This window comes from Typopeltis vanoorti, chromosome 8 (assembly GCF_054136105.1).
Source record: "Typopeltis vanoorti isolate ZY-2024b chromosome 8, IOZ_Tvanoo_1.0, whole genome shotgun sequence".
In the NCBI taxonomy this organism is placed as follows: domain Eukaryota; kingdom Metazoa; phylum Arthropoda; class Arachnida; order Uropygi; family Thelyphonidae; genus Typopeltis; species Typopeltis vanoorti.
The window spans coordinates 45027082-45040688 of record NC_143556.1 but is presented as its reverse complement, the minus strand read 5'-3'; the positions used below and the strand labels follow the sequence as shown (position 1 = coordinate 45040688).

The 13607-nt window shown below is 36.9% G+C and overlaps 1 protein-coding gene across 4 annotated transcripts in view; it reads left to right on the top strand.

Moving 5' to 3' along the window:
- The window catches only part of LOC150103960 (far upstream element-binding protein 1-like), a 311837-nt gene that overhangs the window by 233000 nt on the left and 65230 nt on the right, over positions 1-13607 (top strand). For all 4 annotated transcript variants that reach the window (XM_090397206.1, XM_090397205.1, XM_090397203.1 and 1 more), the window contains one exon: positions 1337-1494. In XM_090397206.1, the coding sequence (XP_090253332.1) occupies positions 1337-1494 (158 nt within the window). The remainder of the gene's footprint in view (positions 1-1336; positions 1495-13607) is intronic.

Below are 13607 nucleotides of genomic sequence, written 5' to 3'. Positions count from 1 at the left end.
TCCACATGCCCACTGCATCAAATGATCATACTAAAAGCTCTCCATCGTCATTGTGAAACCCCCCCCTCTCTCTCTCTCTCTATTAGTACATATAAATAACTATATTGACAATGAATTAGTAATTTTGAGCATATTTCATGTAGAAATTAGTAGTCAGATTAATAAGACACTCATTGATGAAACTTGAAACAAACCAGCAAAAACTAGCATAACTTGTTGCAAAGAATACCATCATCATCATATTTATTATATGCTACCCATTAAATGTTTATTAAATATTTAAATCTAAACTAAATCTGAGTTTGTCATTTTCTCAGTACTTCACTATCTAATGGTTCATTCTTCTTGTCTGTTTACCAGGCATCAAATAACAGTTTTCATCTAACTTTTCCTATCAGATTCAGTTAATGACTATACTGGCTTAGATTAATTCTATCCTTACATTCTTGAATGCCGAATAGTGTCATTTATAAAACTGCCTTCAGATATTACTAGTTTGGTGTTTTAATTTCTTTCTTCCATATTCAGTTGGGTCTCCATCAGCTTTATTCTGTCAACTATTAAATTTGCTGTTTTGCTAAAAATTGTATCCAAATAGTTGTAACTTATTTTCTTACACATTGATGTTGCTGTTGTTTGTTCTTTCAATATCAAATTTTAACACCAGTTATTCAGTTTAGTTAATGAAACGTCATCTGCATAAAGTAAAGTAAAGAGCTGACTTGAATATCTCCAGTTTGGATGTTCTGGTTTAATACTGCTTTACTTGATATTGTGATTGCAAAGATGATGTATAACAGCAGAAAGAATGCGTATCTCAATTTACATCAGATCTTTTCTTGTTTATCCTATAAATCACCCAGTTGGCAAGTGGATGGTCTATCTACTCTCCAACCAACATATTGTGGGTTTGAATCCTACTATAGGCATAGATGTTTGTGATTGTTTTTCGGTGAGGGATGAACTTCATTGCCTGGTGGAGACCGTTACACCACTTACTGAAGTTCTGAAGTGGCTTGAAAAAGTTCCATGTTGTCTCTATAGCAGGATTTCTGGATTATGTAAAACACATAGTATATAAAGGAAATAATATGGTAAAACACATATGGACTATGTAAAAAATAGGAAAAAAAAAATTCTTAGCCCACCCACTGTACGAATACAAAAACCTTTTGTGGGCAGAAGCCACATAATAATAATCTTCTCATTTACAACTTAAGTATAAAGCTCCTTGCATGCACCCGTGTGTGCATATGCATGAATGCATGTGTGAATAAATATTCATTTAGAATACTTGTATCTACACCATAAACTTATTTTATTTTTTTTTTTTAAGGTGGTGAAACAATTAAAGGCATCAATCAACAATCTGGAGCCCATGTGGAATTGTCTAGAGGTCCACCTCCAAATCCTCACGAAAAAATGTTTATTATTAGGGGCAATCCACAGCAAATTGAACATGCACAGCAGCTGATTGGCGAGAGAGTTGGAATGGTGAGTTTTAATATTTTTTATGCTAAATTAGGTACCAACTTTCATGAATAAGCAAAGTAAATAGAGAATTTTAAAGGTAAAGAGGAATTTTAAAGATACATATAACTGCTATAGCTGGGTATTATTTTACTTTTATTTTCATCATTGGTGTGTGTGTGTTTTCATTAATTCTCTTCATTTGATAAATTTTTTCTTTTGATCTCTTCTAAGCTGTAGCATATGATTTTTAGCACACTGTGGGAGAATTCTCACTTATTTATTAAAGGCCTGAAGTGTTTCGAAAAAGTTATGTTTGGTCTCTAGATGACCCAGATAATTTAACCCTTACTCCATATGTGATGCTTAATACATGTTAGAATTACAACCTTTAGTGGACCGTATTCATATTACAAAAATTAAATAAATAAATTAACAAATTAGTGTTATTTTGTGTGTATGATTAATTAAATTTTCTTTGATACCTTAATATACTTTGTGAAGTTATTCATCTGCAGAATATACAAGTGGTTCCCAGGATATGGATGGCCTGACTCATGCCGTCCCGTACTTACGAATGGGCTCCCAAGGCTCTCCTCATAAGGATAATTAATAAGTAAATAATTAAATTAATAATTCGGGAACTAGTTTCTTTCGCACAAACCTGCACTTTGCTGCATTGATAAAGCAGCTCTTCCTATTATTTGGAAGTCAAATTTAAGGGCCTGGGTCATGCTTGCCATGTTACAAGATTAGTTCTTGAACTGTTTTATTCCTACTGTGGAATGTCATGGTTCGTAAAAAAATTCCTTTTAAACTTCTGCTTGTGCTGGACAATGCTTCTGGACATCCAACATCCTTAGATGACTTTCACCCTAATGCAATGATGTAGTGTTGGGTGGTTTTACCACCCAACATGACATCATTACTACAGCCAATCGACCAGGGAGTCATTTCTGCATTTAAGGCTTATTACTTACAGCGTGCATTACCACAAGCAGTCAGGGCTATGGAAGATGATGTGATGACCTTGAGAGAGTTCTGAAAGAATTATCCATGATGCCATCAAAAACATTGCTGATTCTTGGGAGAAGTGAAGCAGTCAACAATTAAAGGGATGTGGAACAAACTGTGTCCTCAATTCTGTGAGGATTTTCGTGGCTTCACAGAAGACATTGCCGCAGCCAGAAAAGCTGCTGATAGTGGCTATGTACTGCAATTGGACATCAATGAAAATGATGTCATTGACTTACTAGAGTCCCATTCACAAGAATTAACCAATGAAGACCTTATGGAGATAGAGAAGCAGCTGACAGAAACACTCGAACACAAAAAATCAGAAAATACAGAGCCAAGAAAGTTTACGACAAAAGAATTAGCTGAATCCTTTTGTCTCATTGAAGCAGGATTTGCTAAGCTTGAGGAGCAAGATCCTAACATTGAACGGTTTACAAAAGCTTACCGTGCAATTAGTGAGAACATCAGCTGGTACAAGGCCATTTATGATGGGAAAAAAAAAAAAAGACTGTGCAAACAACTAGATATCTTTTTCAAGAAACTAAAAAATACCCTGTTTGGTTTCTAGAGCAGCAAAAATGGATTCTCATTATCTAACTTGAGCCCAACCCAGATAGGTTTATAATCTTTTGTGAGCAGAATTTGCATGAGAGGAGGAAATATATATATATTATATCACTTTTTTTGCTCATGATATTGATTTCAGGATTTTATCTTTATGAATAGTCATCTATTTGGAGTCTTTAATATTATTCTTTTTATCCCTTGAAGTAACTGTTACTAGTTACTACACCTGGATAATTTATTGGATAATTTATGTAGCTGCTAGACTTTACTGGGAGTTATCATCATTCAGTAATAATTATCTTATTCATTGGAAAGATTTGTGTTTGAATCCTGCCTAGCACACAAAGAACTGTTATTGGCTTTTGACTGAAGGTGATGTTAGCTAGTCTGATTGGAAAATGGCAAGATTATTTACTCTTAGAAACTTCAATTTTTCCATTTTATTAAGCAAAGCAGATTGTTTAGGTAGGATTAACTACCATATCATAGCATTAATTAGGTCCATAAGTCCGCTCATCCAAGCTACTACACATAACACATTGGAGTGGGGAAATAGTTTTAGATATTTTACATATCGTACAACAGCTGTTGGTTGTGTTGTTATTCAATAACAAAAAAAATGTTGGTACTATTTCTTACTTGACAAAAAGTAGATTATTTTATCTTTTTCATCTTATTTTGCTCATGCGAAAGCTCATGATCATCAAATTCCTGGCCCTCTAGATCTATTTCCTGCCAACCTGGCAAAGAGCACTTGTTTTGCTAATCTTTCCTCTCTCATTCTCTTTAAGGCATCATACCACCTTAGATTAGCTCTTCTCATCTGTGCATAACACTAATATTCTTGAATGGTAACATTGGCAAGTTCCTTCCTGATATCCTTATGTTTAATATGATATTGCCATTGATGCCATTTGTTTACTCTCCTATTCGTTATCAGAACTCTTATATCTGTAGTCTCTATTCTTTGATCAAATGTTTTATTTCTAATCTATCTCTCAGATCCATAAGTTAAAATTGCTTTGAACACTATCTTATATACAACCAATTTAGTGTTTTGACAAATTTCTTTCTTATTCGATATAAATTTATTTAGTTGACTTCCTATGATTCCAGCAGTCCTAATTCTGTTGTGTATTTCTGTATTTAATTTTCCATCTTCACTAAAAATTGTGCTTTAATAGCCAAAAGGTTTTACTTCTGTAGGTTCACCATTCAAGATACAGTTGATGTTTTCAGTATTTCTGCCTACTTTCATTGTCTTTACGTTTTTATTGCTGAATCTCATACCAAATTTATTATGACATTTATTCTAGTCAGGGAATCTTGCAGACTTGCATTGGACTTATTTAGAAGTATAACATCATCTGCATAAAGTAAAGAGCTAAGATAACACCCATAATTTTGATTTAATACTACTTTCCTTCATAATGTGATCTATATAAATCAGGGCTGTCAAATCTTAGGTTATTTGAGGGCCGCATCACAATGCATATCTAAGCAGCAGCGAAACAACCTTGAAAGCTCAATAAACAAACAACACTAATTGCGCACTAATCGTGCGCTAACGTTTCCCGTGAGTGCCCGGAGCATGTGTGTTGAACAAAACAGCGCAAGAACACTTTTTTGACACATCTAATATTTGAAAAACATGTGGATATATAGTAATGTAAAAGGACCAAATAAAATTGCCAACATCGAGATTATTGATTAGTGATAGAATTAAAATATCTAATACACATTCGATTGAAATTGTCTTTTTTTCGCTCGTGATAATCAAAACCCACAGGTGGGCCACACAAAATCACATGGATTGCTCTATTATTAGATCGGGCTACTTACCTACCTATTGAATACAATCCCACTAACTCACAAATTAGAAAACTCGACAGGCACCTTAAGAAGGTCACTTCTTGGCCTGTGGAAGTCACTAACAAATTGAAACCGTTTAACTCCATACCTCCCACGTATGTATGGACTCCCAAAAATACATAAAGAAAATGTGCCATTACGTCCCATAGTGGATAGCATTCATTCCCCCACATACAAATTAGCTAAACATTTGGCCAACGTTCTCACGCACTATACTGGCAACACACCATCACACATAAAAAAAAAACTCAGCCCACCAAAGCCAGCATAGAAAACCTTACACTCCAACATACTGACATAATGGTCAGTTTTGATGTCTCCTCCTTATTCACAAATGTCCCACTCAAAGAAACCTTAGAGCTAATCCAAGCTAAATTTCCTTCCGATATCTCAGCCCTATTTCAGTTCACAATGAACTCAGGCTATTTTGTATTATGCTGCTGAGATAACCAGGTAATCCCAAACTGTGTCAAATTTAAGCACTGTTTCTCTTTGCAAAAGGCTCTTCGTATTTATAACCGTGCCAGTCAAGCTTTGCTCAGGGAACAAATTGCTACGACTCGTTTCCTGAATGATGCTAACTTAGTTATCCAGGCACTCAAAGATGACCTTTCAAGCACCTTAAGCCAAAATTTGGGCTATTTTATATGACATCTTGTGCACTGCTGTGGAGAAAGAATTTAAAAAAGTAAGAGATCGACAAATCAAAAAATTTGAAAATTTAAAAAAGAACTCGAAACCACAACTCCCTACCGAAACGGTAGTCAACCTTTCGTCAGTTAGTGTGAAACCTGAAGCACTCGATGCTCTCTCACATGGCCACAACTTCGGCATTGGCCCAGAAGAATACCTGCTGAAGATATTATGATATGAATTGAACACGGGATACGACACCTTCCTAACCATGCCGCCAACGTTATTAGACTAGATGTGGCTTGTGTTCTGACCAAAGCAAAACCACCAAAAACTAACATGCCCAGTAAGGAAATTAAATCTCTACTAGAATTAAAGAAAAACTAGGAAATAATAATCACCAAAGCGGATAAAGGGGACGCCACAGTATTGCTCAACCTAAAGGATTACACAGGTAACCTGAATGCTCGATTGTTAGATCGGGCTACTTACCTCCCTATCGAGTACAATTCCACCAACTCACAAATTAGAAAACTCCACAGGCTCCTTGAGAAGGTCACTTCTTGCCCTGTAGAAGTCACTAACAAATTAAAACCATTTAACTCTATCTCCCCCCCCCCCCCCTGTATTTATGGACCCCCAAAAATACACAAGGAAAATGTGCCATTACGTCCCATAGTGGATGGCATTGATTCCCTCACATACACACTAGCTAAACATTTCACTAAAGCTGTCACACACTATACTGGCAACACACCTTCACACATAAAAAAACTCAGCCCACTTCAAAGCCAGCATAGAAAACCTTACACTGAAACACACCGACATAATGGTCAGTTTTGATGTCCTACTCAAAGAATCCTTAGAGCTAATCCAAGTAAAATTTCCTCCCGATATCACAGCCCTATTTCAGTTCACAATGAAAATTGTCAAGGAAAATTCTACCAACAAATAGAGGGGACAGCCATGGGTTCTCCACTCTCCCCACCATTTGCCAACTTTTATATGGAGACTTTTGAAGAGAAAGCCTTAAACTCTGCCCTACAAAAACCAACCATATGGCTTTGCTACGTTGGTGATGTGTTTGCTATTTGACCACATGGCTCTGATACACTCCTCTCCTTTTTAACACACTTAAACAACCAACACCCCAGAATCAAATTCACCCTGGAAAAAGAGGAAAAACAACAGCCTCCCTTTCTTAGACACACTAGTCACCCACCAGCCTGATGGAACCTTGGTTTTCTCAGTCTATAGAAAACCCACCCGTACAGGCAGATACATTCACCAACAATCTCTCCCCCCCCCCCCCTCGCAACAATATGGAGTCATTAAGACACTACACAACAGGGCTAAACACTTATCTGTTCAAATGACAATGCCCTAACCACAGAACTAAACCACATCCTCAACACTTCCTCAGCCAATGGCTACCCCCCCCCTCCCACCCCAAAAAAAAAAATCCAGAAAAATATTGAAACCAGTACCCCCCCACCTCACAACAAGGATTACTCTAAATCCATCTCTAAATCCATTCCCTACATCCGAGGCACCTCAGAAAAAATTATGATAATCCTATAAAAACATGACTTGAATGTTATAGACCATATAAAAAATTGGCATCCCTTATCCACTCCACTAAAGACCTACCTGGTGTATACCAGGTCCCTTGCAGCTATAAGCTGTCCTACTTTGGCCAAACAGGCAGGATAGCGAATATCAGAATTTCAGAACACAAGGACTATATCCGGTTTCACCAGTACAGCCACTCTGGTCTTGCAGACCATGCTCTGGATTCACACCACAGAATACGATGGAAGAAAGCCACAGTAATACACCGTAGTAAATTCAAATACGAAAGGCTTTTCATGGAATTGACCTCAGCCCTAAGAAACAATCCAAACCTCAACAAATTTGGTTGCATGAGACTGCCCCAAATTTGGGAAACCTACATCAGAAGACCTTCAGCCCAACGGCCAAGAATACCTACATAGCCTGCTAGGGGGAACCATCAGCACTTTTAGGAGAAACAATAGCTTCCTGCTTCATCCTCATTTACTGTGTGTAGTGCATGCATGCACGTGTCTTTATTTTAAGGTCCTGTGAAGATGGCAACATGACGTTGCCGAAAATATTGGAAATATAGATTAAAGTTGAATTTAATTTATATCCATTGTACGTTGTAATTTCCCTAAGTTATTTAATAAATATGTATAACCAACGACTAAGCCTTTCTACAAGGATTAATCAGTTAGGAGTTATATGGATGAGTAATATCATTAAGCATGAGCTGAAGAAGAAGAAAATGCTGTGGATGGTATACAAAAATAAACTTGACTGACAAACTCATGAACAGTACAAAGCTCATGCAAGAAAGGTGACCAGCATGATAAGTAAGGCAAAATCAGATTACCGGAAGAATCTAGCCGAGCAGGCCAAAGGAAATCCCAAAGAGTTCTTTTGTTATGTGGCTTATTGAAGAACACATTAACTAGTAGTGATAAGGAAGTTGTTATTCTTGTTTATAAGTCCTTGATATATCCACGGCTTGGTTACTTTGCTCTGGTCTGGTTTCTTGGGATAAGGAAGTGGTGGAGAAGATTCAGAGGCAAGCGACCAAGGTTGCGAGTGATCTGTGGAATATTCCCTATGAGGATAGATTGAAGGTTTGTGGATTGCAGAATTAGTTGATAGGAGAAAAGGAGGGAATATGATAGAAACATTAAAGGGTTTTATAGAGGAAATGTTTCTGCACTTGGCTAGAGCATTCAGAACAAGAGGTCATCTCTGGAAGTTGAATAAAGGTGTGGTTAGTAGGAGTGTAAATATTCAATTTTTTGCTTGGAGCATTGTGAATGTGTGGAGTGGGTTGCCACAGTTAGTTGTGATGGCTTTGTCTGTTAATGAATCACAAGCAGAGGTATGGTAGATTGTGAATAATTTGGTTCTCTTGCAATGAGTCTTTGGACTCCATGGAAGTACCTGTACAGTAATATATTTGAGCATTTCTGGTCAAATCTCATCTACTCGCTGCTTTTCCGCACTTCAGCTTTTTGATGGCTTTTTCTGCTTGAAGTATGAATATGCATCCCTGTTCAATGTATTCTACCTCTGTACTGACACTGGTTGTTTCATTTAGCAATCATTGCAGGTAATTACTCCAGACATTATCTTTATCTTCAGTTTTCATGTCACCTTTATCATCCCTGATTCTTTTTACAGTACTTTTTCTCCATTTCTAAGTTTTTTCAGTAGCTTCCAAAATATTTTGCCACCTTCATGATATTTATTTTATGCTTTCTTACCAAGTCTTCCCATGAGTTTTATTTAGCTAATTTTACACAGTACTTTGATTTCTTACAATGTTCTTTGTATTCTTTAAGAGCACAAGCTGACTTACTAGGAACTTTTCAATATGCCATCATTTTTTCCTTGACTGTCTCTTTAATTTTCTCAGTCCACCATGGAGTGCTGATTTTTCTGTCTTTTCTGACAGTCTACCACATGCTTCTCTGGCTAAATCGATGTTTTCTTTAGGGTTTACCACTGAATCTCTTTCTTTAGGGTTTTCCAAGGTTGTTCTTGTTTCATATGAAAGCTTTAGTAAAATGTTGCACATGAAGTGGCTTCACAACTGGGATACTTATGTAGAGAGGCACTTGACTTCTTATATGAAGTGATTCTATTATCCTATAATGTACGACATGCATCTATTTGTATGTAGGTACATTCACTTCCCTCTGTATGTTAGCAGCCTAGTTGTGAAGATAATTTCATATACAAACTTTTTTACTCAGTCAGCACCTCTATGTGAGGCACTTACTTGTGGTGGAGTTGACCTCGTGGTGATGGCTCTACCCCTTTTCATTCTTCTCTTTCTATATTTCCTGTATATTTTGCTGTGCTTCTTCTCAGTTTTATACTCTTATCTTCCACAGCACTATCTCTCACTTGGATTCATTGCCATGCTTCTGCATTTCATGTTTGGTATGACTTATGGACATTCAGAGTCAGGGGAGGGGATTCTTGTAGACTTTCAATGCTTTGGTCTCAGCAAGATGTGCAGGCCCTAGATAGGATATCAAGCTGCTAGTAAGCTTGACAGCAAGGGTCAGAGGCTTGCTGTGGTTTCTTGCTAGATAGTTTGGCATCCATGGTAAATATGGAAGCCTAGTGATGAATTTATTCATCTTTCCAGAACGGACCTTTCATTCTCATGTTCATCACAAGCCCACCTCAGCAAGCTGCAAATATATAGAAACCATAGCAGCATCAATAGAATAAGAACAAGATACAGAAAACATCAATCACCTACAAATATATCATCTTTTCTTATTTACTATACATTTAATGGGTAAACTCTCTGATCAGGAAAGACCATCATCACTGTTATTCTTCTGCTATGTTATGTGGTGTGACTTAATAACATCCAGAAAGGAGGATCCAGGTAATACTGTTTTGTCTAGCATGCTTGCCTGCAAGAATGGGTGGTCCAAGTCTTAGTGTAGTGAGATATATCTGAGGTAGCTCTGAACACTCCACTTCTGAGTGCAGTCATTGCTTGTTGGATACTGGGTACCAATATGTACCTCTGTACAGGTGGGGTGCTATGGTGTTGCATTCCCCCATTCTTTAAGAATGTGCCATTCATTCTCGTATTTATGAGGAGGCCCTATCCAAGCCATACAGAAAATGTCATCAATCACCTGCATTTTTTGTTGTTATACATTTAACAGGTAAGAGTCCAATTGGGGAGATGTCATCCTTCTTCATTTTGGATGTTTTGGAAGGGTTGTCAGATTCCCTAAAATTTTCCTTTAAAAACTATTCCTGGGACATTCTCCCTGAAACAGTCATGGTGATTCTCAACTATGAGCTTTTCCAATGACTTTCCTGATGATGTTACTGACGAAAAGATTTGCCTCAAAATAAAAGTTAACACTCCCAACAAAAACAGAAAACCTCATTGCCCTGTTAGGTTCTGTATCCTGAACCATATATATTGCTTCAGATGTCAGAATTAGTCATTCAAACTCAGACAGCCGCTCATAAATGGTAATAAAAAGTATAAAAAAAACCACCAAGTGCAAACACATGACAGAATTTCATGCCAGCTGGGGTGTCGTCCAGTTAAGCAAGGCCTTCATTGTTTTTGCCACGGAACCAGGGAGAACAGCAAAATGTCAGCTACTTTTCATAGTCAGGCAGTGAAGAAAAAGAAGAAAGTGTATCACAAGTTCCTGGCAAATAAGTCAGCTTGTGCTCTTATAGAATACAGAGACAAATGTAAGAAAGCTAAACACTGTGTAAAACTGGCTAAACAAAAGTCATGGGAGGACTTTGGCAAGAACATAGAAAATAAATATCAAGATGGCAAGATATTCCTGAGGCTGTTGAAAAAGCACAAAGAGTGCTGTAAAAGGAATTAGAGATGATAAAGGTGATATGAAAACTGGTGAAAAAATAGGCCTTGATGTATGGAGTAATTACTTCAAAAATTTACTAAATGAAACCAGCAGTGATGACAGCACAGTACTAAAAGACACTCAGCAGACATGCAGTCAGGAATACATATCCATACTTGAAGTAGGAAAAGCCACCAGAAGCCTGAAATGTGGAAAGGCAGTGGGAGTAGATGGTATTCAACCAGAAATGTCTCAAGTATGGAGGTATAAAAGTCTTACAGTGGCTGCACTGCATAGTTCAGAAGGCCTGGACAGAGAGATGCATTCAAGATGATTGGAGTAGAGCTCTCATAGTACCCATATATAAAAAGAGAAATAAAACTAATTGTGAGAATTACAGAGGTATTTCCCTACTGAATGTTCTTGGTATACTTGAGAAACAGTTGAGAAGGATTGTGGAAGGGAAGCTTCATGAAGAACAAGCTGGATTCAGGCCAAATGAGAGTCTGTCAGGATCAAATTTTCACATTACGACAAATAGTTGAAAAATTGTGGGAATATAACAAAGATCTGTATTTAAGTTTTGTATGATCTGGAAAAGGCATATGACAGGTGCCAAGAGAGAAGCTCTTCAAAGTGCTACAGTTGTATGGTGTCAATGGAGCATTATGTCAAGCAATACTTAGTCTTTATTTGAGTTGTAAGTCAGCAGTTAGAATTGAAGGACAGGAAAATGGTTTTATGTTAAATCTGGTGTGAGACAAGGGTGTACATTATCCCCTCTGTTATTTATTATCTATATTTATCACATTATGAAGGAAAGTGGTATATAATCTGATATAAAAATTGAAGATGTTAATCTCGGCTCTTTTCTTAATGCAGATGATGTTATACTTCTAAATTAATTTGCTACAAGTCTGCAAGATTCCCTGACTAATTTGAATAACTGTTGTAATAGATATGGTATGAAGGTCAGCAATAAAAAGACAAAGACAATGAAAATAGGCAGAAGCATTTTAAATATCAACTGCATTGTGAATGGAGAACCTATAGAACAAGTAAAACATTACATTCAGCTACTTTGTCACAATTTTTAGTCAAGATGGTAAATTAAATGTGGAAATAGACAACAGAATCAACAAAACTGGTATGGTAGGAAGTCAACTGAATAAATTTATATGGAATAAGAGAGAAATTAGTGAAAACACTAAATTAGCTGTATACAAGACAGTGTTCAAACCATTTTTAACTTATGGATCTGAGAGCTGGGTCAGAAATAAAACAATTTACCAAATAGAGACCACAGATATGAGAATCCTGAGAAAGATTACAGGAGTGAACAGATGGCATCAGTGGCAATGTCATATTAAAAATGAGGATATTAGGAAAGAACTTAGCATATTGTTAGCATCCAGGAATGTATTAGCAGAGCTAATCTCAGGTGGTATGGTCACTTAAGCAGAATGGGAGAGGAAAGATTAGCAAAACAAGTGTTCTTTGCCAGGTTGGCAGAAAAAAGACTCAGAGGAAAACCAAGATATAGTTGGACTGATACAGTAAAAAGTAACTTAGAAGATCGAAATATGAGATCTGATAATGTTGAAGTCTTGACAGGTAACACATTGATTTGGAGGAAAATTTTATAAGAAGTTAGTAATTGTGTAAGTTTTTCATGCGGTACTATCATATCCTATACCCCTACAGGGTACATATCAGGAATTTGATGATGATGACCAAGTGCAAAACTCATATATGCTAATTGTGTGAAAGAATCAGCCTACTCCTAAACGCGATAAAGGTGAAAAGATCAGAAGAAGACTCAGGAGATCAAGACTGTGCAGAACATAATGTGTCAGGAGACAGAGTAAATATGCCACAACGTTAATGGAAATCCTCCTGTGCTGAGGAGGTAGCAGTTAAAACTATTTAAAGGGCCATTAGCACATGACTGCCCCACATTCCCACAATTACATACAGTGGGTGATTAAATTATTAGAGCCACAGTGCGAAAAAGGTATTTTGTGAGTTTCGGGTAGAAATAAAACCGCATTGTCAATGTTTTTTACCTAAAATTGTTTTATTAAAATTAGTCCTCTAATCATACACTTAAAAAGTAAAGTATGCTTATGTAATTAAAGAAAAATGTATATAGAAATAATTACAAGGTCGATATTTGATAACTCTGCCTTTTGTTGTAATTTCTGCTTCGATTTTTTGGGCATACTTTCTATTCATTTGGTGCAGTTTAATTTTATTGATTCATTCCTGAGCCACATATCAATTAAATGCTCTATTAATTGACATTTGTTAGTGACAAGTTCCCAATGAAGTCTTGATGGGGTTGAGATCCGGTGAATTTCCAGGCCAGTCAAGAACCTTGGCTTCTTGGTCATTCAGTAATTTTGTTACTTTTTTTGCCTTGTGGCAAGGAGCAGAATCATGCACAAATGTGAAATCATTATTCGGGAACGACTCCTGTACCTGGGGTAGCACCTCGGTCTCCAGTACCTTGCTGTATTGATCCTGCTTCATTGTTCAAGCCCAAGTCCTTGATGCGTAGATGAGCTGTCATTGAAGATATCTTAATGCCAGCATCCTGCATCATTTTTGTAAGAACCCTCCAAGGTGCCTCCCTGTTTTCCA